Source organism: Coloeus monedula (genome assembly GCF_965178545.1).
Source record: "Coloeus monedula genome assembly, chromosome: 2".
Lineage (NCBI taxonomy): Eukaryota > Metazoa > Chordata > Aves > Passeriformes > Corvidae > Coloeus > Coloeus monedula.
In genome coordinates this window covers 114,182,660-114,210,337 of record NC_138782.1, presented here as the reverse complement: position 1 = coordinate 114,210,337, position 27,678 = coordinate 114,182,660, and the positions used below count along the sequence as shown (strand labels likewise).

Below are 27,678 nucleotides of genomic sequence, written 5' to 3'. Positions count from 1 at the left end.
AAGCTCTGCTATGGTGTGTATATTGAAATGTGGTACCTGATAATGTGCTTCAAAACAGTGTATCATGAGAGAAATATGTGACATGGATATTTCTTACATTTTTATACATGTATATGCTTCCAGAATGGCTGTATTGAGTTGGTTGAAAGGTGATGTTTTCATTTCCAGACTCTTAGGTGATGAATGGCTGTTGTCTTTATGATTTGTGGCTGCCAGAATTTCCTGTATGTTTGGCAGTATTTTATGTCAGCCACTCAAGAGGCAATTCTGTGCAGAAGCCAGGCAGAACTACTCTGCTTGCTGCAGGCAGTAATGGGGGAATATGCTTTGGAACAACCTTAAGGGAGTACATTTGGCAAAAATAAATGTCTCCAGTACAAAAAGTGTGTGCTGGGAGTTTCAGGTGTGTATCATAGGCAGGTAACTCCAGTGATGACTGCTGTTCAAAAGGAATAAAATAATTTTTTTTCTTAAAGGAAGAAAGCAAAACTAAATTTTCATGTTTATAGTCTATTGGTTTATTTGTTTATGGGTATATGCAGAAAATAGTTTGCCAGACATATCATTCAAGCATCTCTTGCATTCATGGCACCATCATGTAGTTCTCTTTTTTTACTAAGGGTTTTCTGGCTTCATCCATAGGCAGCAGAGGGTTGAAGGCTTAATTGCAATCACTGCAGCTGCACTTGTGATCAAAACTGCCCACAGATTAGAATTATACATTGATATAATGCAGCTGAAAGTTCAATATCAAGGAAATAATACTTCTTCCCATTTGATTCCTTAATTTTTAAATTAATTGTTGGATATTATTATGCACTGATAAAATAGATTTACCTGGGGAAAAACTTCAACAACCATTCAGGATTTCTGTCTTTTAACCTTGTTGTGCTCTTGTGCATTGTGATCTGCAGAGGAGAGAAAGGTTTCAGCGAGAACAGTGTTTTAACATTTGGCAGTTCCTCGTATTTGACTGAATTTGAGTGAGAGGGAAGATTATTTGATTGCTGCAGGTTTGTGGAAATTACTGGCATGAACAGAATTTCTTGATGAACAAATGGGTCTATATTGCCAAAGAAGCCTTAAGCCGTCAGTGAGCAACTCATGGATCTTGTGCAACAGATGGACAAGTATGTGAACACACTGCTGTGCTCCTCTGAGTAAACTTCATTGTATCAAAAGTAAAGCTCACTTGCTTATTCTACTTCATACAAACCAAACGACTCTGAAGGAAGGTGCTTTTTCCACATCTGTGCAATTTAAGTTGTGTGATATTATCAATCACACACCTTCTGGCTGTATTGCATTTCTTGGATCAAAACTGCAGAAATGCTGTGTGCGCAGACATTAATTTTTTGCAGACAAAGTAGCAGGTTCAAGTATGAGACTTAACAAAGCATTGCAAGTGTGTACTATACATACAGTGTCTGATCCTTGGCCCCAAGTGTGCACTGAGTAAGAAGCACTTGCCCTGTGGGCAGTGATTCATAACTGGCAAATCTTCAGCTGGAACTTGGTGGGGGAAAAAAACCATTGCCAGCAATTCCTGCCACCACACATGAACAAAACCTACCCACCACCACCAAAATATTACCTGGTGTCATATTCCTAAATTTACTTTATTCTAATAGGTGACGATCCAGTTGTTTCCCCCTCTGCAAAATACTTGGGAATGTTAAAATTCACAGAAGAGCATTGCTGTGAGGGAGATGCTTGTTCTTAGCATTCATTGTTAGGTTTGCCTTTTGAACATGCATGGCTTTCAAGTTGCATTTCCCAGTCTGGGTTGTACTCATTGTGCATTTTTTTTTTCTTTTTAGTGGACTATATTGTGGAATATGACTATGATGCAGTGCATGATGATGAGTTAACAATCCGAGTTGGGGAAGTCATCAGGAATGTGAAAAAACTGGAAGAAGAAGGATGGTTGGAAGGGGAGTTAAATGGCAGAAGGGGCATGTTCCCTGATAATTTCGTGAAGGTGAGTTTTCTGCATTGGCTTAGTTTTACTGTGATGGTGTGGCAGGGTCATTGTTACTGAAATGGCTGGAATACACGACAGTTGTATTTGTAACAGGATGATTTTTTTTTTTTAATGGGAAGACGTTCTAGGTGATAGATTTAAAAAATCTTCAAAAGCATATTAAAAAAATGTTAAGTTCTGCTGTCTGTTCTTACTCACTTTAGCATTTCTTTTGGTCTGTACCCTCACACTATGTATTTTGTGTCACTCTGATTTCTGCAGTGCACCAAGTTGTAGCCAAGGTTTTCTGCTTTAGTGGGATGAACTGATTAAACAACCAAGACTATAAAAAACCCATAAACTTACTCCTATCTAAGACATCCAGTCGTAAGAAAGTTGGCAAAGTGGGGTCACAGCTCAGTCAGCTCATCTATAGTGAAAAGCTGCATCCTCAGGCTGTGCTGATGTGGGTTCTTCAGCCTGGATCAAACTGCTTTATTTGAAGGAGCAATTCTACCTTACCTGGGACTCTGCTGCTGGCACTGTCTTTTTTGTGATCCTGCAAATTCCTTGGTGTAACACTTCCATATAGTTCCACTGTAGATATTCCTGCTCCTTTTAAAGTGAAATGAGTTTTTTTCAAACCAGAACTATCCAGTGTATCTTACTGTGATACTGTCATGTTGTAAAACCTAAGGGGATAGTGGTCCAGTACTGTAAACACTTCTTTACAGTTGCTTATTTTAAATTTGACAATTTTTCTGAAAAACTGAAAAAGTAAAATTGCTCTTTTCTGATTTACTGTGGGGGATTTTAAGATTTTCCTTTTAAAACGGATGTGAGCAATCCAGTTGTTCTCAGTGAGGGTCTCCTACCAAGGGAAAGTTTGTATGAATGCTTTGCACTTGTCTATCATTTTCAAGTTGTTGGTAGTTTAGTTTGAAGTCATCTTTGGGTTTTGAGTCCTGTATAAACAGTAATTTGACCTCAAGTGGTGTTTTGATGGTTATTGTGCTGATGTTCTTAATTAGCTCTCAAGTGCTGTGTAGGAAGAAAGCATCAGACTCGGTTCTTTGCTGGTTTGTGTGTCATCAATTTGTCCTTCTGCTGAAGAGCAAAGATGGGTTGGATGTGGCATGTTTCTATGTTAATTACCAAACTTGCTGGGTGTTTTCTTGCCCTTCTGCTGCTGTGGCTTTTATAAACTTTGTTTAAAATTATTTCCATCCTGGCATCTCAGCTGCAGCTATTTTTAATTCTCAGCTGCAGGTATTTTTAATTCTCCATCTGTTCATATGTGCATGGCATGGTCGGATGCCCTGAATTACAGGGGACAGTTTTCTAGAACATGCAGGATTTTGGAGAAGTAGAAGGGAAGTTGTGCAGAAGAAAATTATCACTTTTGTTTCATGACAGCAGGGGTAAATCGCGTTCTTGGTGTTGGAATTGAGTGCACTTACGAGGCTGATCTTGGGAACTTTTCTTTAACACGGTGTGTTCAGGCTGGAAGGCTTTTGTGCAGTGGTGAGATCATGGGAAAACATTAATTGTTATAGTAGTGAAAGTTGTGTGTTTTCTTCATGGTAAGTTCGATTACAATTTTTTCTTAAATGTTAATATGCAGGTAGTTACTGTTTGAGAGAGTACTTCTGGGAAAGCTATTGCAGAAAGGCGGTGGTTTTTTTGGTTTTGTTTTGTGGTTTGTTTTTTTTCTTTTTCTTTTTTTTTTTGTTTTTTTTGTTTTTGTTTTTGTTTTGTTGGTTGGTGGTGTTGTGCCTCCTCCCAAACCATTCTCATTTGCTGCTGTAGTAGGTTGTTGGATCATGCTGTAGGATCTATGGGATGCTACTGTGACCAGAGTGCTACAAGTACCAAACCTCAGCAACTAAACTCAAATGGTCCAGCTCGGCCTGGTGTGCTGTTAACACCTGCAAGGTGTGGGTGACCTGCTGGAGGGAGGTGGAAGGGAGCTCAAGCAGGGCTGGACTTTGGCCTTGTGAATGAGGAAAGTCCCTCGAGAACTGGACTTATTTGTTTGCTGCTGAGAGCAACCACCACCACTGGGAGTGGTAAGAACAGTGAGGATGCTGACAAGGGGTGAGTATTGCTGACTTCTCATGACCCACGTGAAAGGGAAGGAGCATGAAGGTCTGAAAGAGGACAGAAATGTAACCAGAGAGGGCAAATTGCTGTGGACAGGGCTAAGGGTTGCACCAAGTTTTACACCTTTGGTTGCAAAATTCTGGAACTGTACTTGAATATTTATTCCTTCCTGAAAGGATCATCTTACTCTCCTGTTAGGAGTATAATTTCATGCATTAAATGGGGATCTGGCCTGAATGCATTATGTGGTTAAATTTGTGGTGGCTTTTTGGTGATACATATATACACACTGGTTTAAGAATTGAACTGAGGCCAGGATGTAACCTCTCCATGCAGACTATGGATGGTAAACGATAATTGTGTTGCTCTGGAAAAGATCAAAATTTGAAGCTGAAAGTGCATGTGTTATCCAATAGATTTGCCTTCATGTGTAAAATTTAAGAACATAATAAATAGGACAGATTAAACTGGGTGAAGATAAACATGTTTCCTTTTTCAAATGTTAGATGTTATTAGATAAGATAAATTATTTTTAAAAAAAGGAATAAAAGCCTTTGATTTTCATCAATGGAAAGAGAATTGGGGGATGGTTCTAAGTCCAGCTAGTTTGTTTTTGCTAATTTTGGTAGTTTGTGTCTTCTTCATCCTGTGTGAGGGCAGGAAAAGAGCTTGTTGCCTTGGTGCCAGCTTCAAGCTGTCCTTGGCTGTTGGGCAGCACAAGGCTGCTTCTTGCCTGTTTGAAGGACAAGCAAAATGTGGACAGGAGGATTATTGCTGTATGCTGCCTGAATAGGTTGGATGCCCCAGATTCAGACTGTATCCTCACTGCTAAAGCAGATCAGTCTCCTTCTGTTCCCTCATTCTGGGCTCTGCCTGTACATTGGATTTATGGACATTTTGTGCCACTTATCATGATTTGAAAAATGCATCTTTTCTATTTGAAGTACGACTAAGTGCTGTCAACTTCATTTTGGGTTGTTAAAGCAGGAAATAGCTTTTTGATTGTCATTCTTTTATTTCTCAAGCTTCTAAACATTGCAAAATATTTTAAATTGTGATAGTAGGCTTGTTTCATGTTGTGGTAACAGTTGGGTCTTTGCTGTTAGAAGTGTAAAAGGAAGCTGAGACTGTTTTTAATTGGGTTAATTTATTGAACAGTGTGGGTGAGGTAAGCACTATGTGACTTTGAAACACTCCTATGGAGAAGGGAATTTATGGAAGCTTCCTGTGGATACTGATGTAATGCTGGTGCTTGGTACCTTATAAGGCTGGGTTTTCTTGGTTTCTGCCCAAGCCTTTTGCATATTGATGGAGAAATCCTGGAGAATGATCAGAGCTTGGTGGTTCCTGGTGCCAGCTGGGACCAGGATTTTTTCTGTGAGCCCAACACTTGATGGGTTAACCAGCAGTTTGAGATGGTCTGTCCCAAAAGATGCAGTTCTTGGTGCTGACTTCCACTTGCATCATTTTTCTTTAAAAGAAAGAGAACAGGTAGACTCAGCTAAGAGGAACCCCACAAAGCCTCTGAAACATTCTCAGATACTACTGTGCGGCGTCACTGTGTGGGATGGGGAGCGGGAGGTGCTGTAAAGGTTGGGTGGGGAGTCAGTGAGTGGGATGTCCAGAGCAGTCCTAAAACCAGAAGATGGTGGTAAATGTACAGTTGAATACAAGTAGGTTAAAAAAGAGTGCAAGCAATTACACTGCCTACTTGTGAAGCTCATTTCCTTGAATTCACTTTTCAGTGCTCAGGCTTCTTAAAGACGTTCTGCCTGTTCTGCAGAGCTGGATTTTGGAGTGCGCATGTTTCCAATGTTGTTAACAAAACCTGGTGTGAAATTCCTGTTTGAACTGTGTGCGTATCCTCTTTGAGTGGGGTTGATTTAGCGTTCTTGTTTCTGACATTGTTATTGCTGTTTTTCTGCATCTTCCTGTATGGGCAATTTAAAATAAACAGCTTCATAAATTCCTTAAAGGAATTAGCAACGGAACCTAGCAGACTTCTATTGTTTTCTTTGAGAGCAGCTTTTCCTTTCTAAAATCCATCACAGTGAGAAATGTGCACGCATTCGTGTGTCTCCAGTGTGATTTAGAGAAATGCAGTAATGCTGTTAGATGGAACGTGTGAGGTTTTTGGAGATATTAAGGTGTGTGGAATGTGGAAAATCTTTTGATTTTGGGTTGGGTTTTATTTCTGTTTGCTTCTAGACTTTATATGATATACAGGAACAGTTCTCTGAAATTAAAGATTAAGAGTCCAGGCTTCCGCTCCTTCAGGAAATCCCCCAGACTTCCCTCTTTCTCTAGCCCAGTGAATCTTAACTCCTTTGCATTTACTTCAACAAGATGGACTAAGATTAATTTTTGTTGATTTATTTATTTGTTTTGAGTAGTTCTGTTCACTCTCAGACACCTATTGTGTTGATAACTGAAAGTGATGATTTGGTGTTTATCCTTCTGCTTATTTTTTAAGGTTTTTGCCCCTACATAGCAGAGATGTTTTTCTTTTAAGAACTGAAGGTCCTTGTTTTATTTCATTTATTGCTCTCTTAGTTTTGTAAATAGCTGTATTGTGAGTAATAGGCTTTACGTGGTAGTAAAACCAGTTTGATCATAAGCTCAAGGCAGTAACTTGGATGAGGGAGGAGCAGTGGATAGATTAATCAGTAGCTTTCATCAGTTAAGGCAGAGAAGTTTGCCAGCAGGCTTTGGGGACATTGTGGTGAGCAAGCTGGACACTTCTCTGAGTGTGTTTGGGACATGCAGCACCTCAGCCTTGGAGCTGGTGTGGGGACAGCTTCCTGCCTGCACAGGTGTGAGCAGCTGCTGCTGCGCTAGCGCTGAGCCTGGATCCTCTCCAGGTTAACACGTGAACTTTGCTCACTGTGACATTTTTCTTCCTCCCCCTGGATAAAAAACCCTGCAACACTGGGCGTGTCTGAGCAAATATGTCCTTGGAAGTGGTAAGCTTGTTTTATTTTCTGTATGTTCTTAGCATCAAAAGTTGTAAACAGACTTTGTGATTTGGGGTGGTGAATGGGAACAGCATGAATTTAAGTTATGCTTGCAATATGATTTTGAGCGTTTATTTAGTATATGGTGTAAATTATTGGTCTTAGAATTGTTTGTATAATAAAATTACTTGAGTTTGGTTTAGCTTATGTCCCCTTCTGTAGTATAGGGAGACACTTAGAGATTGCAGACAACTACTGTGCTTGCAGAAAGAATTCTTTTTTAAAAGGATGATTTGTTTCTACGTAATTCTTACTGTTCAACTTCCTGGTCTGTGTGTTTGTGGAAACAAAACACAGGCCAGGCCTCTTTTCTTCCCTTTTCATCATCCCCAGATGAACACTTCAGAGTAGTAGCATAGCTGACCTACCTTCTTTAGTTTGTCTTTGCTGTCTCTGTCCTGTGCTCTCACTTGGAGGGATGCTGTTAAACACAAGTGTGCTGTGAGCCAGTGGGAGAAGTTTTGGCTGAAAGCTCCTTCAAGCATAGCATCTTCCTTAATTCCTTTTCAAAAATAGTAAATTGACCTCACCCAGCACCTCAAAAGGAATCATGGAGTTGGGAGGGATCGCAGACAAGACAGACTCTTCTAGGTTAATTCTAACCTGGGCATGATTAAAAAGTGTAGCAACATTAGTTCAAAAAACAGATTGATAAATACACTTTTAGGCAATGTATATAGGTTAAGCCATATGTATTTAGTTTGAAGTAAGTAGGATGTATTTAAGGAACAGAATAAAATACTTATTTCCAATATGTTGTCATCTGCTCCTTAAAGTATTCTGTCCAAAATCTCTGCATCCATGTAAGGCTTGGAGAAAATAAGATATACAGCAACTTATCAGTCCTGTTGGTCAAATGATGTTTCAGTTTATACAGCCTTTTCCTTTGCTTTATTATTGTTTTGAAGGAACTGTCACTGCAGGGGGTTGTGCAGGGAGGTGACACTGAGTGCTCCGAGCAGCGCTGCTTCCCAGGCAGAGTAGGCAGCCCTGCTGGTAAGAAGGTGATGTTTGCTTCGAAGCTGGCAGTTCTTGTTTCTCAGAAACAAAGATTACATGCAAGATTGAAAGCCATATTAAGTAATTTCAGTTTCAGTGCTGAGTCTATGAGAGAAGCACTGGGCTCTTTGTCTCCCAGCAAGGAGTGAAGCTGAGTGTTCAGGCTGGTGCTTTAACACCTGTTGCCAATACTATGGTGCCTCCCATTGTTCCTGCTGATTTTTCTTCAGGCTTTTTGAGAAAATAGGGCCACTAGAGGAGAGCGTTGTATCAGGGGGTATCTTTTGTAGCCTGAGCTGCACCTGCTAATCCCATCCATTGGCATGTGTCTGGGATTTGGGAGAATGGTGATAATGATTCCTGTGCTTGTGGGGTGAGAGACAAGTCTCTGCTATCCAGCTGTTTTGGCCTGAATAAACAAGGAAACAGTTTTTTTCCGACTGGAATGACAAGGTAGATGGCTTGGGTGAGCCTTGCTTATGATGGGGAAACGACTGTTTATAAAAACAATAGTAAAGAAAAATACATCAACTGCAGACAGTGACAGATATAATCAATGCCATGATTTATTCTTATTCCTGTGACTTTTCCAGTTGAGTCTCTGGATTGACTGCTTGGGTTCATACCCTGTGAGGTCCCTCTGTGATGTGACTGTATCTGGCTTGAAGAGGGGAAGTCTGGAGGTGTATTTGAGTTTGCAGTGTAGAGCTGCTGTTGCTGACACAGCTGTGCCCACACCGCTATTTGTGGGCACCTGTGTGTCAGGTTGTCTTTTCACTGTCACCATGTCCACACAGCAATTTTGTTGCCTTGTTGGTGTTGGTTGGGAATGCATGAATTATTTCATATTCTGAGGCAGTAGAGGTATCTTGTTTGGAAAGAAAGAGCATGAAAGTGAATTGACTGTTTGAATTATTTTTTTTGATGGACTGTTAGATCTGAAATGTCACAGATGCTTTCCTCAAAAGTGAACTATTTAACTGCATGAAATTTGTTGAAACGATATGGCCCTTTCCCTGTTCAAGATGAGCACCTGTGCTTTAAGATGTTGAAAAAGTCACCTGTGAAGATTTCACTTTGCATTTGCAATCTGTTGTTTCTGTGTAAGAGGAAAAATCTGTAGCATTGTGAAGTCTTCAATGGCTGAATGTGAACCCAGAATGAGGAAAACACTGGTGCTTCTTGTAATACTTACTATCTTAACATATATATATTCCATATTTGAAAATACTGTATTGTCAAGAGCATGAGAGAAATGGAAAGAGCTTCTAAATTTTGACTCAGTGGCAGCACTGGTATGGAACTTCAGGGAATTTAAGGTGCTGTTCTGAAGGACAGCAAGATGAAGTGTGATTAATGACCTGTGTGAGTACTGCTTAATATGCTAATTATTCCCTCTGATTTGAGTTATTCAAGTTTGTTGATTGTACCTGTGCCTCTTGCTTTTCTAAATTCTGTATCAGCTTGTGATGTAGCTCTGTGGTAACTGCACACTCCTGGATGCTCCTCAAGCTGCTCTGATTGAGTGTAATGGTTTGTGTGAAAGAGGCAGCAGGTTTATACATGTCCTTATTCCTGTAATCACATGAAGCAGTCTGCTCCTTTGTCCTTCCTTATTTAGTTGTTACACTTGATTCTTGTGTGATTTTATAGCTTCCTCTCTGAGCACAGGAGCAAAGCAATCATTCCCTTGTTCACATCTTGTTCAAAGCTGGAGGCTTTGAACAGGGTGTGCTCCATCAGAAGGTGTTTGCAACCATCACTGAGTAAACCACAGAAAGCATTGCTGGCGTCTCGGGCAGCACAGACTGAGTGTACTTGAACCTGACTTTTAAGTTTAGACCTTTCCTGTGTACAGAAGTCTAAAATACAGCTATAAATATGCACTCTGGGATTAGCATATGTAATAAGACCAAAGAGTTCAGTTATTCAGGCGCTGTTTGCTGTAATGTTTGTTACATCCCAGGAGGCTCTGGCTGCACATTCCAGCCCTGTAATTTTAGTCCTTTGCCATATGTCTAATAAATCAATGTGTGTGTACACCCAACATAGTTAATATTAAATCTGTTCTTTTGCTTTTTTATGAGGTGGAATGAAGTAATCTAAATGTGAACGTGAAGCTTAAACCTGAACAACGGTGGCTCATCTCTGGCCCGTCAACTCTTAACATTTGCACCACTTGTGAATTTTTTTTTTTTTTTTTGGGTGGCTCATCATTTTGGAGGGGGAAGTTAGCTCTTCTCTACTGTACTGTTTTTATCATTAAGTTTAGTTTCGAATTTATGTGTTCCTTGAACTCTGGCTTTATCCAATATTATGAGCTGATCTGAAAGGTTATTGTGTTAAATATTTTCTAGGTGTAACAAGCTTTTTGGATGCTTTTCATAAAAGTGTATTTTGATGTATGTATGTGAATTCATTAGCTTTAGACTTGATGTAATAAGCTTTTGAATTCTTACAAACCAATGGTGATGAGTCTGTTACAAAGCTGCTTTCAAAAACAGGAGCAGAAAGCAAGATGCATTTTCAGTTAAAAATGTTGGTTAATGTACGAATCTTTGGTAACACTTAATCTTTAAACCTTTTCTAATCTCTGAGACTCCAGATTTATATTTTTAGCTCTTATTTGACAATCTCTTAAGTATTTAATTTTGTGTCTTAGGCAAGACTTGTGAAGGGATGTGCATGTGTCAGTGTTTTAACTTGTGGCCATGAGTGAAGCGCTGGAGGTTTTACGGGGAATGGAAAGAGATGGGTGCCTTGGGAAAAGGATGTAGGGAAGAAGAAAGCTGAGTACAACAGAGTGGATGTAGGAAGACAGGATGATGGTGAGGAGGAGCAAGGGATGTTCTGAGTTAAACATCAAAGCGAACCTGTAGTGGTTACTGGATCCCACATTTCTCTGGACCAGCAGTAGGGGCACTTAACTTGGAGAAGGGAAAGAAATGTCTTCCTGCCTTCCTGTGTGGGGGAAGCTGATAAAACATGTGTGCTGTGGGAGCTGGAGCTCTATCTTGCCACATGTGATTCCTGCTTTCATTGATCTAAAGCACTATTATGTGGCTGGTGGTTGACAGGACATTAACTGTTATTCTATAAAACAATTAGAAGAAATATAATTAAATTTTCATATATATGTGTTGGCAAATATAATAGAGAAGAAATGCAATCAGCATTTTAAAATAGTTTTATCTGGCTGTGAACATGGCAACACCATAAAACATTCTTAAGGTATTATTTTCAGAAGTATTTTAAAATGAACTTTTTTCTTAATTAAATAGGTGGGAAACATTGATGTAAAGATCTGTGCTACCTCTAGTTACTCCTGTTAATTGAGGATTGCTTGCTCTGCTGTTGGTAGACCTGGTGAGCTGACTGCTGAGCTTTCCTGCATCTGGGTTTTCATGTTTTGTTTAAGGTCTCTTGTATTTTGCCAGTATTGACAAGACTTCATGTCAGAATCTGTTTTGAGACTTGCTTGGCACAAAGTTTATATGTATCCAATCCTCCATGACAAAATTGAATTATTTATATATCTAAAAACTATATGCATGTATAATAGTATTTTTATAATCTGTATCAAAATCTGAAACTTGAAGCCTGCTTCTACATAACCTCCAGAGTGTTCCTTATGTAGGAAAGTTCAGTTCTTTGTCTGTTCTTGACCTTCAAGTATTAGAATTTTTCAGTGACTCAGGTTTTAGTCTGTAAATCTGCAGCAATTCAGTAAATTTTTTTATGCTTCGTGGAGATCCCACTTACTCCACATGTTGCGTATTGTGAGAAAGAAGTGGTACCTTGCCTGCCTGATTGATGATTGTTTTCCTCCTACACAAGGAGACAGTATGATTAAAAGATCTATATTTAGCATAGACTATAACACATGTAAAAATGTTGGTAACTTGTTAAACTGTGTTATGTGATGTGGGTGTGGTTTAATAAAAGGCAACAAGTCAGATTATGAAGAGGCAAAGGCAGGGAGTGATGCTGCCTCGCTATTCATTCAGCCTGATTGTGGGTCAGCACTTAAACCCAGTGATTCACAGTTAAACATTCCCTACTTCAACCATAAATTAAGCCCCAAAAAAATCAACCCAGGAGGAAGATGTCTTGTAAAACAAAGATTATCAAGCTTGTCCATTCTTTGGATGGTAACTGCTTTCATCTTTAAGGTGATTTGTTTCTATTTTCAAGAATAATGTTTAATCCTCTGGAGAGTCAGGGGCAGCCTCTGACCTCTCCCAGCCAACCTCTTTTTTTGGGAGGTGGAACCTGCTCTGATCTCCTGAATGCTCCAAGAAAGGAGCTCAGGAGCTTCTCAGCTATTTTGGTTCACAGATTTTCTTCATGTTACCCTTTAGTTTATGTAAAACAGTGAGACAGATAGGAATAGCTGTTCAATAGGAACACCTACACTGAGGATGAGAAGTCATGTTTTCTAGTCAAGGAAGAGACACTGGCAGAATGAAAGGATATGGGATATCTTAAGATTTAAGTGACTGGAGGTGTTAAGGCTGCCATGTGCCTGCCTGTCTGTTGCTGTAACTAAAACTGAAAATGTGGTGCTTAAATAAGTAGTTATGTGAAGATTTTTGTGCTCCAGGAACTGATGTTTCATTGCTCTTGAACAGGTTACGGATGACAATCTCTTTTCTGTAGGCAGCTGTACAGATTTTTGTATGTGTATACAGTTATATTTCTATGTGGTTTTTTTCAGGAATGGGATTTTGCAGACTGTGAACTTGTATAAACAAAACTATTGCCTGGAGATTTATCACAAGCTTCCAATTCCTCCCTCCCCCCTAAAATAACAGGTTCAATTCTGAGTTACTTATTTTCTACCCAGTAAAATATGAGTCATGGACTTGATTTGCCAGTCCATGGATTCTTTTTTGCTGTTCTGATGGGGAAGAAAAGAGACAAGATAATTGTATGTGTAGGCTCAGACATTTATCTTTGTGTATTCTTTATCTCAGCCTCTTTAGAGATTGAGACCATTATCTGCTGCTTGAGTTCATGCTTTAAAATGTACTCAGCCACTGAGTAGTAATGCACATCATTTTTGCACAAACTGATGTTACAGTGGAATTAATATAAGAAGTCTAAAGATGATTGTTCTCTGTATAATGGCATATATAGGAGGAGATGGCAGCTGAAGCCTTAATATTTATGCTTGAAGAATCTAGCTAAGGATTTCAATTTGCTGGATAATGAACTTCTCTGTGCCCTATAATTCAGGAAAAGACATTGTATTTTTAACTCCTGGCCTTTCAGATGCTCTGACCTGGTTTCTGTATCTCCACTGCCGGGCTGATTTGAGTGCTCTTGGCTTCTGGCGAGGGAAGTGGGGAGGATCCAGCTGTCCCCGCTGGAGCCATGGGTGGGCAAGTGGCTGATGGAGGGGAGGCTGCTGCCTGCTCGCCTCAGAAGTAGGTCAGGACCGCCCACTTATTTTAACAGCATCATGAGGCTGTGCATGCATTTACATGTGTTGCATTTTTGTCTGCCTATGAAGAATAGTTCTTGCATCACATGTTGCTGCACCTAAACGATTTTGAGATTTTTATTTGTAAACATGCACATTTCCCTGAGGGATTGTTAAACTGTGACAGGTGCAATTAAAGCAAAAACCATCTTTTTTTTTTTTTTTTTTTTGCTAGCGAGTTAAATTTATATACTTGTATTTTGCCTATCAGGCTGTAGTGACTTTGTAAGTGTTGCGAAATACACATTTAGTGGAGATTATGAAAACTTCAAACCATTATGACTACTGCTGTAGTTCACAACAGAACAAGTGGGTGGTTGCTTCCCAGTGGAGTTTGTTTTACGCCAAGAGACAGTCTGTATTGACCTTGTACTGCCAAGTCATAAATGCATAAAATCTGTGCTGCTCATGGAAACACTGACAAGCCTTGAACTGCAATGGACAGGCAGAATAAAAATATTAAAATTTCCAGCTGCAGTTAATGTCAGATTTTCATTTTGGTTTTGCTGGCTGGCAGTGGCCTCATCTCGGAACAAGATGAAGTGTCCAGAAGTTTTTTGTTGGTATTGTCTCAACACAGACTCTCTCTCATAATTTGGATATATGAGGCTGACCTAAAACCCACCGGAAACAAAAAAGGAAAGCTGCCTTGTGAAGCCCATGGGCAGGAGTCTTGGGCATGTTCAGGCTGGGTGTATGGTACCTCAGAAGTGAGGCCTGTGGACAGTGTCATTTTCCAACCACTGAAGTGCAAGCAAGCTGTTTGGAAGAGATGTAAGAATTGCAAACTCTTATTAACGTTATTAATGGGGCATGAATCAATGTTTGTGTCAGTAAGTGTCAGTTTTGAGATATCCAAATTGTCTTTGTGTAGAAATTAAGTCCTTCGTGAAAGGAGTCATAACGATGATGCCCAGGGAGAAGGTGCTGGCAGGGGTGATGGGTATGTTTGTCAGAGGATCCTGATGTGTGCTTTTGAAAATGAATTTTTGAGCACTTCCTTGCTGTTAGAAGATTGATGTGAACTACAGGGTTGTGGTGTAGTGGACCCACATGCAGGTGTGGAGACCAGGATTCCTGAATTTGTTTCGGTCTGGTTTAATTTTAATGTGGTTTTTAATGCTCCAAGGAAGGATAATTAACGTTGCAGTTCTTCTTTAACAAGGAGAACAAAAAAATAGTGCTTGCTTTACAAGAATGTTACAAAGGGTTAAATACAGAATTCTTTACAAGAATGTTAGAGTGTTAAATACAGAAAAAGCAGTTACTGGCCCATCCAGGCATTGCTTACTGACCCCTTCTGTAGTTTTTTGTCAAAAGTAGATTTATCCCTGGCTGCTGTGGCAGAACTGTCTCGTGTGGTTGCTTTTTCTCTCCTTGTTGCAAAGCAGCTCCATGTGATGCTCCAGTGCTGCTTTCTGACACACACAGTAAAACATCACTGTCGACTCTGATTCAAACCTGGCTGGTACCAGTCCCTTACCCAAGTCTGCTGGTTGTAAGTCTGACGGATTTGCAGTCTCTCTGCTCCTGTTCTTATCACAGTCACCTTGAACTTCTCTTTGCATCCTCTTTCCTTTTGTGTGTCTTGGATTAGGATGGTTTCTCTTAACTGTGTATGGAAGTGTTCACAGCTTTGCTATCCTGGCTGTGGTAGGAAGGTACAGAGAGTATCTTCTTGGTGCTACCAGACTTTCTGTGTCTGATCGTTCTTTCTTGTATCTGCTGATGAAATTCTTCATCAGTAAATCTTCACCCTTTGAATCTGGCTGCAAGATTTTCTGCATGTTATGACTGTACACAGAATTATTTTAGAATCTATTTTTTTAATGTAATTTCATTATAGTTTCTGCTAAAATTTGCTACTGTCTTGTGTTAGACCTCTGAGTGTTTTCTACCTGTCACCACTTCAGGTAGAGAGACTCAAGCCTGGCAAGAAAGTTACTCAAGCATTCCTCCTTTTGGTTTTGGGTCTTTGGTCTTTTGTAGTAGGCACTGCTTTTGTCTGAAATTTTGTCTGAATTTTCTATTATTTATAACCCATCCCTTATTTTGCTGCCTTTGATGCTACTGCTGGACTTAAAAGCATATTGTCTGTTTGAAATTATTAAGGTGATGCTTATCTCACACCATTTTATAGCATTTGGAAGAGGTGTGTGTGTTGGTTTTTGCTCTTCTTTCTTCTAATAAATAAAAAAAAAAAAAGTCATGTTTTAGACCAAACTGCCTGTATGGGGCTTCCCCATTTCTTTTTTGCATCTCAGTGCTTTTTGCAAAGCTATGGAAGCAGCCGCTTCTGAAGTCTTGTGCAAAGTGCAGATCTGGGGAAGGAGCCTGGAGCCGATTCCTCACTGGAAAGTGTTACAGTTGAAAAACCTGAGGAAGTAGTAGTTCCTGGAGCAGCCTGGAGTCTTTTGGAGGCTGTATAAATTGCATAGCAAAAAAAAAAAAAAAAAAAAAAAATTAAAAAATCTAGGGGCAGGCAGAAGCACCCTTGGGAAGTTTTCAAGAACAAGTATGTTTTTAGAATGAGCAGAATGGCCTTGTCAGCAAGGCAGCTAGAAGGGTGTTTTGGAGGTGGCAAACTTGTCAGCTGTAGCCAAATTTAATTGCTTATGGTTTTATCAGACTTGTAAGTAACTGGCCAAAAAACAGCTATAGGCCTGACAATGTCAAAATCTTTGAAATGTGAAATGTCTACTCAAATGGGAGGTAGGTAGGATGCTGTGCTATTCAGGAGGGGTTAGTTTTTTGTTTGTTTTGGGGGTTTTTGGATTTGGAAGATGGGATGGATCTCAGCAGAGCTAAGTTCTCCAGGGCAGAAGTCACTGTGGAGGAAGGAGAGTAACAGCAGGAACTACTCAGCTGTTTTCTAAAAAGCCTTTTTTATGTAATGTAGATGAGTGGGAGGAAGAATCCTGCTGTCTGTAGTCTTGCTCTGTTCTTGTCAGAAGTAGGAGGATGCTTTGGTCTGTTTAACTTGAAGTACGTTTGAAAACACCAGTAGGTTTCCAGACCTGCTGAGTTTTCCAGCTGGACAGCTGCAGTAAGAAAGCTGGGCTTTAATGGTCCAAAAAACAGCAGACAGGTCCTGAGGAATATGTTTCTCATAATTTTGGCATTTTAGCAAGGTATGGGCTTTGTTGTCTTGAAGCTCATATTCAAGAGTTCACATGACATGAGTAAGTGTGTATATATATGCCTTGCCAATTCTGTTTTAAAATATTAAATATTTTATTGCAGCTACAGCTGCAATAATTCATAGAGTTGTTAACCAGTGGCTACTGGTGGTGGATGCAAGAATTGTTCACAAGAAGTGGTTCACAAAAAGCTGCAAGTATTTATGGGTGTTTGCATTCCCAAGGATGCTGTGGAGGCAGACAGGACCATGGGTGCAGAAAAGGATTCGATAGCTCCAACTGCAGGCATAGGAGAGAGAGAGAGGAGGTGATCCATCTCCCTGATGAAATCCTTATGGGTGCTCTGGGAACGTGGGAGGATCTGAGTTGCAGGAGCTCTAAAGAGCATCTGGGGTTTCAGCTGCTGGGAGCTGTGTTCTGCACTGGATGGGCCATTGATCCGACTTAATGGGTTTCCTCTTGTGCAAAGTGATGATTTCCTTCTTTCAGAATACCTGTTCTCCAGTGGGATCTCATTTAATGAGCTGATGCAGTAGAGTGACTGTTGCTACTTGGCCTTTTTCTCAAGAAAGGTTTCTTTGCTTTCTTGTTTATAGGCTTCTCAGTCTTGTTCAGCACATTCAATTCCAATGCTAACATTCTAATTTAGAAAGATTTGAAAGTGGGAGACATTAACCAGAAAAATTGTATCTCTGTTATTTTCCTCTTGGATCTTTCACTTGCTCCTTCTTGGTTTCTTGGAGCTTACTTTCTTTTCTACTCACATCTTTCAGCAGTGCAATTGCATCTCATCTGTGAACACCTTGGAGCTTTCTGGGGCAGAGATAATCGCCTAATACAGTTTTATATACTAAAATACTTTAGTACCCTACCCTGTGGTCTATCACTGAAGTAATATTTATATTTTTAAAAATGTTTCAAGTTTGAGCTGTTAAATGAGAGTTGTAATATTAAACTTTTGGGCTCAAAGCTCCTTTTCTTAGAGTTGGAGTAGGTGGCTAAAATGCTGCTTCTGTTTCTGGTTTTTCTCAGCACACTACCAGTTTACTAGCACAATTGCATGGAAAGGTCAAGTTTATGACAGTTTTTGGTATGTTTAGTTGTAGGATGAAGGCCATGATTTTTGGGTATGTCATTATACCCCAAATGGTAAGTACCTGAAATCTGTTAGTCTGTCTCTAAAACCACTGACCTCTTGGGTGATTTAAGTGGCCTCTGAGTCTTTTAAATCTCTTGTTTCAGGAAGTTAAGAAGGATGTAGAGCCCAAGGATGATGCTGTGCCACTCAGGAGGGAGAAATCTGGCAATGTAGCCACTCTTGTGCAGCGTATGAGCAGCTATGGGCTTCCAGCAGGAGGATTTCAGCCTCATCCCCCGTCCAAAGGCTTCAAGAAGAGTATGTGGTCTTTCCAATTCCTTCAATTGTGCATGCTGCTGACGTGCATTTTTAAAATAAACATGAATTACTTAATGCATGACTTAGTTTTAAGGTTACACGGAAAACTAGAAACATAGGAGGAAACACTGTGATTCAAAGACAAATTTTGCTCCTGTATGTATGGGCAGAAAACTTATATGTAGCTTTTAACAGTAATAGGGATGAATTTCCCTGTGAACAGGATTTAGACTCCTTCCAGATGTCAGAGAGCTCTGAAACTTCATGTGAGCTCTGTTTGTATTACCAGGTACCTGAATGAGAGGCCTGTTCATGATAATCAAAAATTTTCCTGTGGTCATTTTAAAAGAAATGTTGAAATATGAAAACATCAAGTTTTGCCACAAATTCAAGGCTTTGTCAAGGAAACATGATGTAGTTCAGATTCTTCCTGATAGGCTTGCTTCTAGTGTGAAATAAGATGGAGTTTGTGGTGTTAGGACAACGTAGTAGTTTTCCTTTTGTTGTAACAGCAGCCCTCAGGATGGCCAGGAGTGTAGCACCAGTGCTTCTGTGTCTGTGATTTCTATTTATAATGCCAGTTTTTATAACAAGGTGACTAAAACTTAGAGCAGAAAACTTGCCATTCGCTGCATCCAGTAAACGGGCTTGTGATTTTGATTTGGGCATACCAATCTCTTGTAAGAGACTGCTTTAAATTACTGTGGCTTCCACTGTCTTACAAGGTTTTGAAGGCATTTATGATTTAAGCTTGCTTTTTTAAAAAAGAATTCAGAACTTACTGGTTCTGGCATGTTTATGCTTTGAGGTTTTGCCTATAAAAAAAGATCCACTAGTTGTCTTTTAAAACCCTGAAATGGGACCACCGCCTTAGCAAATTTGTTGGGACTTTGTTCCAGGAGAGTAAGTAAAAATCACTTTTTAGTGACTCTGATCTGTGTGTGCATGTTGGCAACAGCGCATGGGTGCCTGTTAGATGTTTACACAGCAGGCTTTGGAAAAATCCAACCTGAAAGATTAATGCTGTTCCTAGATAAATGCAGCCAGGATCTGAAAGGGAAATCAGTGTCATCCTTATGGGTCCTTCCAACTGGAGATATTGTAGGATTCTGTGAACATGATCTGATACCAGTTCAGCTGTCAGCTATTCATTCTGGTCACCCTAACCCTGGAATGTTCCTGTATTTTCCATGTCACATCCTCATGCTGGTGGCTGTGGCCAGGGTAGAAGGTACAGCTTGGTCTCAAACTCTGCAGGGCTCTGGCTACTCTCATCCTCTTGGAGAAAATGGTGTTCAGGCACTTTCCTTTAGGCACACAGCTGTTTACCTGGTGCAGTGACAGTTTCTGCATTTCCATTTTACAAGCTGTTCTCTTTTTCCTGGAAGACTGTTTAAACAGCTCCTGCAGATCCTGTTTGCTCTGTGCCTGGGCAATCACTTGCTTTCCAGAGCTTAGTTGTCTCTGTGTTTCTGGCTTTTCACTTGCTAAAATGAGGTTTACAATGTTAAAAACAGAGTTAAGTTTTGTTAATAGCAAGTTTCCATGTGCAGTGGTGCAGGTTGTCTGTGCCTGCTCAGTCCCTTGTGTTGTTACCACATGCAGGTCTCCCTGAATTCAGGTGTTTTTGTGTCAGGTGGGTGGTAAGCTGCAGGCAGAATTCCTATCAGTTAGATGTCTGCCTTTGTTCAGCAGAAGGAAAATATAGAAGGTGTGCTAAGTGATGGCAACAAAGAGCTAAATTTGGTTTACCCTATACAAAACAAACAAAACCTGAAGCCAGACAAGTTGTTTTAGAAAGGGACAGAACTACCTGCAGGCTGCCAGCCCAGCAGTCCTGCAGCAGCACGTGAAGCTGGGGTGCTGTTCTCTGAGAGGATTGGTTCCCTTCCCAGGTTATTCTAGGGGTTTTCAAAAGTCGAAGGCAGTACTTCCTAAACTGTGTGTCACTGGAAACAGACCTCAGAGGAGAGGGAGAGTTCTGGATGTGAAATGCATCTGTGGGTTTTCCCCCTCCTCCCATTTAGATATAATTATGCTATGAAAAAGAGCACTGAGATCAGATTTATACCAAATGGCAGTGACTTTTTAAATTTGCCTTTTTTTGGTATCAGTTAATCTTCTACAATGCAGAAGCATTGAAAGCACTGCAGGAGGCAGTAAAAGCCATTGAACCATTTATTGCAATTACTCTTAACTGAACAATCCCTCTGGGCTCATGCATGAGTTCCAGTGGATGTAAAAGCAGGGGTGCATTATGTGGGCAATTATGTGTTATTAGAAATAACCCATAAAGCTTCATATTTCTGGTTTATTTGTTTCTTGCATAGCTCATATACCAGCACATAGAAAATTCTGGATTTGGTGAGCCCTCTCTCAGAAATTTTAGATGCTGAGTATTACTCAGATGCCTGGCCTGTTTTGTACTGAGGATGCTGGGTGTGGTCTTCTAAACGCCTGGCTTTGGACTTTGAACAGTGCTATAAAAAGACAAGGATCAAACTTGGAGGCCATATCTGTGTTTTGAAAAGTTTTTACACAGCTAATCTTAATTGCTGAAGCTTGAATGTGGATGGAGTACAAAGTATAAGAGAGAGCATGGAAATTGCACAGCTCCTATAAGCTTAGGCTTTACCACTTCAAGCTTTTGATTGATATTCTCATTTTCAACTGTGGCAGATCGCTTTGGAGGAGGATAGGAGCATGCATGGGTCATAGCTCAAGATGATAATTGTCTGCAAAAACATGCTGGCTGCTCTGTTGTGGAAAAGGTCTGAAGGCATGGCCTCTTGTTTGAAGGAGAAGTACATAAACTGTCTGGGTTCAGCAGCAGCAGCACGCCAGGATATGTGCAGAGTAATTAGGCAGTGTGGGTTCACACTGCTGTGGCTGCAGGGCTCGGGTTGTCAGAAGCCACTTCAATGCTCTCCCCTCTCAGGATGTCATTTTGCCTTTTTAATGCCTGCAAAGCTTTAATGATACGGGGCAAACAGCTAAAGACCGCACTTGATTTTAATCTTGCCTTTGTCAAAGACAGCTAATTGACACTTAGTTTGAATTAGTAGATGCCATACTGGCACTGAGAAGAGGGAGGGTTTTTTACTCACAGATAAAAATGAGTTTAGATTTTGAAATGAGCCCTGCAAATGTTGGCATTACCTCAGAGCTATGGTTAGCAAGGTCTTTGTTAGAGGCCAAAAGGTCTATCAGCTCTCAAGTGTTGTGCACAATAAAAGGTGTTCCTGCTTTCAGGATTGTTTAAAGACTGGAGACTCAAACTTGCACATTTTCTTCCAAGCAGGTGCTAACTGACAGTGATTGTCATTCCTGCAGATTTTGGTCAGGAAATACCTTGAGAAATCACTGTAGCAGGGATTTACCCGAGTTGCTTGTGTCAACATACTTTTTATAGCAGGTTGGTAATCAGTGGTGCAGTTTTGGTTTGTTTGGGATTGATAGTCGAAGCTATGGCTCACTACCCTAAGGTGACCCAATCAAACTGTAAAAGCAGCATCAAAAACTGTATAGCTTTTTGGGATGGTTTCTGGCTCTTCAGGAGCTGAGTGTAGGAAAGACAAGCCCTTTATGAGTGTTCTTACTTCTGCCATTTCCTTTGAATCAGGGTCCAAGAAGCGGCAGTGCAAAGTGCTCTTCGAGTACATCCCGCAGAATGAGGACGAGCTGGAGCTCAAGCTGGGGGATGTGATTGACATCATTGACGAGGTAAGCTGTTCTACAGAGCTGGCCGTCCATGTGCTGAGAGTCAAAACACTTTTTTGGGGATTGCTTGTATTACAAGCATGTCAGGAAAATAGCATGGGAAGCAGTGTTTTTGCTGCTAAAGTTAATAATTTAGGAGTTCTTTTCTCTCAGGATCTGATACTAATCAATGAATGCTAGATGTTTAGAAGAAGTATTTGATCATCACAGCAATAAATTGTGGTCTGTTACACAGATTGATTTTTTTGAAAGAGTTTTACAGTTCTTTGGCCCTGTGTGTGTGATCCTTGGCTTTAGAATGTATATGCTAAAACTGTTGGACCACTTCTTTTGGCTGACATACTCCAGATTGGTATAGGTCAAAAATGTTATTTGACTTGACTTGCCAGCTCATATAAACTCACTGAGTTGGAGTAGTGGTTTCTTATCTTTTCTTACCCATGTGCTTCCTTGGTATCTGTTCCATTCAATAGCAGTGGTGGGAGGCTTGTATGTGTGGGAAGAGTGTCTCTTCCAAATGTGAAATCTGTCAGGGAAGCTGTGGAAAAGATCAGAGCAATTGTGGAAGGAACATTTTCAGAACTGGTTGGAAAACTTCTGCACAGCAGGCTCTGACCTTCTCTGGTGCCGTCTCTTCCTACTGCTTCCCTGAGGCTTTGAGAAAGGAGGATGAAGCTTTCTTTGTAGCCATGTGTTACTGCTGGTGGTGCTTTTTAAGCTTTATGAGACTCTGTTTTTCATGCACATCACCCCTTTTGGAAGAGAGTGCTAACTTCACAGTGCCAGGAAGGACTCTTCCATTCTCCTAGCAAGGAAGAAATGACGCCTTTAGATGCATTTGCACTAATACTTCCAGAATTTAATATCTGTGAGTAAACAGAGTGACTTGCAAAACCTGCTCACTAAACTCAGTTTCATAAGTATCTTTGTGTGTGGGTGTTTGTAAAGGAGTGTTCCTGGGTAACCTCAGCAGTTTAATTTGTGGATGGTGCCTGTACTGGCAGTTGTGACTGGATGGTCCAGGGTAAGCACTCATATGAGAGCACGTGCAGTGAACTAATGTGGAAGCTGCTGTTTTGGTTGCACATGTCAGCATCTGGAATTATTTTCAGAGCGGTGTGCAGTGTCATTTATCAGAGATGACCAAGCAGCCAAACAGAATAAAAAGATCAGAGCATTTACTCATCTGGTTTCTTAAGGAAGTGTAGATTATATTTTATTATTTTAATTTTTTTGTTAGTTCCCATTCTTATTCCTTTCTTAATGATTTGAAAATATGTTTTTGTACTACCCAGTCTTTGCTTCTTTGAAAAACTGCTAACAAATGTTTAGGGAAATTCTACCTGGTAGAAAAATATTCCAGCTTCCTATGATCACAGAGCTGTTTGCACACTGTTTTCATGGTGATGTAGAATAGATCTGACAGGTGTAGACTATGTCTGTCTGCTTCATGAAACTGTACTGATGGGACCAGAAATGTAAAGAATGGTAGAAAATACTGTCCACGGGTTGTGCAGTATGCTGGGATAACTTGTCTTAGGTAACTTGTCTTCACTACTGTGAGATAATTCACTTCCATTTATGTATAAAAGGTGCTGTTGATATACATGCAGATCACTTGTAACTGTTAGTTCCAGGAAAGATCATTTGGTCACCTCTTTCTAGTGGGAAAATAAGGTAAAATCGGCTCCATGAGGGGATCAGTTCTATCAGTTACTTAAGAATAATTCAGTATTTAGCCCTTGAGTGATTTTCATAAATTGAGTAGTTGCAACGGAGACCACTGATCAGGAAATCAAAGGTGGAGGCAAATGGGTTCAGAAATTAAATAGCTGATAATGAAGAGAGCAGAAGTAACTTTTATGGAAGAAAATTTTGCTGTGTGCTGGCTGAATCCACATGGCTTTTTGTTTATAGAACAATCACGTGGGTTTTACACATGAAGAACATGCACAGAGTGCACGTGATGACTGTGTCATGCTGTAAAACCTTTGTTTCTCCTTTATATCTTCCCCCCACTCCCGTCAGAAGCAGCACTAAATAGTAGATTTATTTTTGTAGTACTGTATTTTTAGTATTTACATACTGTTTTTTCAAGCAAAGTAAAATTTCATAGAACATCATTAGGGAAGTTTTTAGTAAAAAAAAAACCAAACAAACCAGATTGGCAAAGCTGGTTATTTCAACCTTCTTCCCCATTTTTGTTTAGAAATCTGAGTTTTTTGTAGAAATAAGTTGATACTCACACCGCAAAAAAAAGTTCTGGTGTCTGTACCAGAGCTGTACCTCCCTCTTGTGGAGATTGGATCATATGATAATATTTTGGAATGGAAGAGAAGGGTTATGAAATTGTCATTTGTATTGCCGCTGCTAACAGATGCACAGATGTTCTACACCAAAGCATGAAGAACTTCTTCAGTTTGTGTCTTAATGTTGATTAAATAAACCTTTTCTGGCAATACAGTTTGTGTATAGTCAGGGGTTTTATAAAGGCAGTATGGTGAGGAGGCTGAAGTGAATGTGCCCCAGAAATTTTGGGTTTGTTCCTGAGTGCCTCTGAGTTGGCATCGCTTTGCTTTGCTATAAAGTGCTTTGCTGACGACATTTCTTGGCAGCGGAGTAAATGGCTGCTCAAGTTGCTTTCTGTATCGTAAGCATTAAAAGTCCTTTTCTCGTGGCTCCTGAGTGAGTGGTGTGGGTGAGTCAAGGCATTTGTATTCTAGTTTTCTGTCATGTGTTTTGTAAAGCCTGAGGTGCCAGAGCCTGGGCAGCACTTGCCAGTAATCTGTGCTTAAAATTTGTTTCAGAGGACAGCCTCTGAGTTTGAACCATCCACAGCAAAGCTGTATTACCACACCAGGATGCCTTTAAAAACAACAGTGCTCTTTTCATTGCCTGTGTCTGTAGCTGCCAGGTTCTACTTGGGCTCTGCTTGCCTGGAGGTGGGATGGCATTTAAAAACTGTGCCTATGTGTCAGGCATAGTGACCTACAAAGCCAGGCTAAAAAAAGATAACGCAAACAGCTGCTGCTTGGTTTGCTTTTTTCTTTTCCTCTTGCTTTCCTTTCTTACAGCTTTCCAGCCCCAAACCAGGGCAACCTAAATAAAAGATTCTGAAAATTTATCTTGATTATAGCTTTTAAATAGTGCTCATTAGGTAAATAGACCGAATTTATGTAAGACATTTTGAAAACTGTTCATAAATTTGAAGAGCACAGTTCGTAGTCTGTTGGTATCATCTTACCCCATCACCTCTTCCTGCCTAGCTTTTGCTTGTTCTGCTTTAGACCATGTGGGGTATTCCTGATAAACTTTTCAACATGTTTCTAGCCTAAGGACTGCTGTGTGCCACCAGAAAATCCTGGTGGACTCAGCAATGTTGGTCAGCTCTGATGGGTAGGTCCCTGGTCCTGTGGCACATGTAGGGCCAGCCTGTGCTGTTCAGCCTCCTGCTAGAAGGAATGGACAGCTTAGTTTTCTATTACTCTGATGTCCTTAAGGACTTTTCTCTGTTCTACCCAACATTATCTGTAGAAATGTTATCTTTAAACTTGTCTTTTGATCAAAATTGTGTGAAGCTACCCAGTGGGTATGAAGCAAGTGTGAACATGACTGGTGGAAACTGGACGAGACAGGAAAAGACAGATGGACAGCAAGAACACAAAAATTTCCATGGACACCCAGACTAAAAGTTTCATCTGTATTTCATGAACAGTTTAATACTTTCTTCTTCTGTTAGATGTGCAATGCCTCTTAACTCTGTCTTGAAGAAGTTGATGAACATTTTGGTGCTTTTCTGTATTAACTGGCATGGGGCTAATCTCATGTTTAAGGATCATTGCTGTAGTGATACAAGCAACATTAAATTGTTTTCTTGCTCTTCTTTTTGGCTAATCCTTCTACATCTTTGGTAGGTTTCTTTATAAAGAAATCATCGTCCTCTGAACTTTGCCCGAAGTTGTTTGTAGAGTTTTATAGGTAAAGTATGGATGGAATTGCTAGGAATTTCCTTTTGCCTTATTGGTAATGTGCAAAATATTTCTCTCCAGGTAGAAGAAGGATGGTGGAATGGAATACTGAATGGCAAGGCAGGGTTGTTTCCTTCAAACTTTGTGAAAGAATTGGAATCAACAGATGATGGCGAAACACAGGATGCTCTGGATGAGACAGGTAGTCTTCTGTTTGTTGCAAACCCTTAGCAAAGTAATTTTTGGTTTCTGGTATAATTTGGAGTATTTTAGTTATAATACAACAAAGCTGTAAAGAATTCAATCTTCCTAAGAATGGTGTTTAATTTCTTTCTAGATAGTGTTGATGCTGAGTATGAAGATACCTGTCCTGCTCCCACTTCACTCGTAATAAAATTGCAGTCAAGGTCTTAATCTTGCAAATATGTGTTCTATGTTTTATCACTAGAAATTTTATCATATTCAAAGTTGATATTTTTTAGAATTGGATATAAAATTATTCTTTTGTTTAGTAGCTTTTTTCAGTCTTATTCTCACAGACATGGGTTCTCTAAAACAGAAAATTTAAGTGTTGAACCAAGTCATTTGAGAATTAAAACTTGAATTTAATTAAAACAGTGTGGAGAGCCTCAAAATGAATCCAGGGAAGCAGACCCTATTTCTTAGGCCTTAGATTATGTTTTAGTCTAACAACAAAATGTTTCTAAGGCAGAATTTCCATTTGGCTGTTCTTTCCTGGCTATGGCTGTATAGCTGGGGCAGAAGCAGACGGTCTGTGGCTGAACAGTAGCTGAGTGGTGCCAGGCAGGTCTGTGCTTTACAGGCAATTACTCTGTTCCCTTGAAAGTGCACTTCAGAAACATTTGAGTCTATGGAGATCAGTTTGAAGGGGGCTTGTGACATCGTATTGCTGGAACAGGAGTGGTTTTTGGGAACATCATTGCAGGAGTTAATTGATTCTTAAAGACAGCTGTGTAACATTCAAGAAAAACAGATTTTATTTTATTTTTTTTAAACCTTGTGGTGACGTGCACCCTCATTTACCTGATGTCCAGTTATGATTGCTTCAAACAAGGGCTTGCTCAGACATAGGGAAGAAGAGCCTGACTTGGAATTTTTTATGTAAACTGTGGAAATAATTGCAATAGCATAAAACAGGAGTTGTTTGACATGAGCAGTCCCAAATAGCTCAGTGGCTGTCTCCTTGGAGGTCAGGTTCCCTGAGTTTAATGGGGCCTGGTGCAGTGGATTTACAGATGGGTATGTGTTGGTCTTAATTCCTGAATACTGAGATCACTGAGACTGAGCAGTAATTTGAAGTAATTGTATTTTCTGTCAGTACCTAACAAGTTGGTGTTTTCAGCCCCTCATCCCCCAGGGGTTATATTTAATGCTCAGTACCTTCACAGTCACAATCTGGAGTATCTTTTGGTTCCCTCCTCACTCCTGGGAAACAGTAACTTCCCCTTTCACTCAGCTGTGGTCTTTCAAGCCTGTGACCTGGACTTTGGCCACCAATGGGATGTTTATATGTCCCATGAGATATCTGAGGGGGATATAACTAAATGAAGAGCAGCTGGGTAGACAAAAGGCGAGAAACTGAAGTCTAGAGCAATGCAGCTTCACAGTACCATCAAAATATCTTAAATTTATGATAGAAGGAAGAGGCTTTAATCTTTGAGGATCACAAGCCTGTATAGGCTGAAAAGAACTGGACTCAAAGGCTAAAAGATGTGGAGGCCATTTTGACTTTGGTTCATAAAAGCTGTCTGTTTTCACATTACTGTCTCCTGGATTTCTGCATGCAAAAATTGCTTGCCTATGTATACTAATTTGTGGGCTTTAACAGATTTAACCATAATTTAAAAACTAAAAAAGAAGAGTTTCAAA

At 40.1% G+C, this 27,678-nt stretch overlaps 1 protein-coding gene across 5 annotated transcripts in view; it reads left to right on the top strand.

Moving 5' to 3' along the window:
- CD2AP (CD2 associated protein) overlaps positions 1-27,678 on the top strand; it is an 80,703-nt gene that overhangs the window by 20,711 nt on the left and 32,314 nt on the right. For 4 of the 5 annotated variants that reach the window (XM_082300123.1, XM_082300120.1, XM_082300124.1 and 1 more), the window contains exons 1-5: positions 1,044-1,130; positions 1,821-1,981; positions 17,947-18,100; positions 21,723-21,823; positions 25,870-25,990. In XM_082300123.1, the coding sequence (XP_082156249.1) occupies positions 1,058-1,130; positions 1,821-1,981; positions 17,947-18,100; positions 21,723-21,823; positions 25,870-25,990 (610 nt within the window). In that variant the 5' untranslated portion in view covers positions 1,044-1,057. Of the gene's footprint in view, positions 1-1,043; positions 1,131-1,820; positions 1,982-17,946; positions 18,101-21,722; positions 21,824-25,869; positions 25,991-27,678 lie in introns of those variants that run through there. The other variant, XM_082300122.1, reaches the window with a different exon arrangement.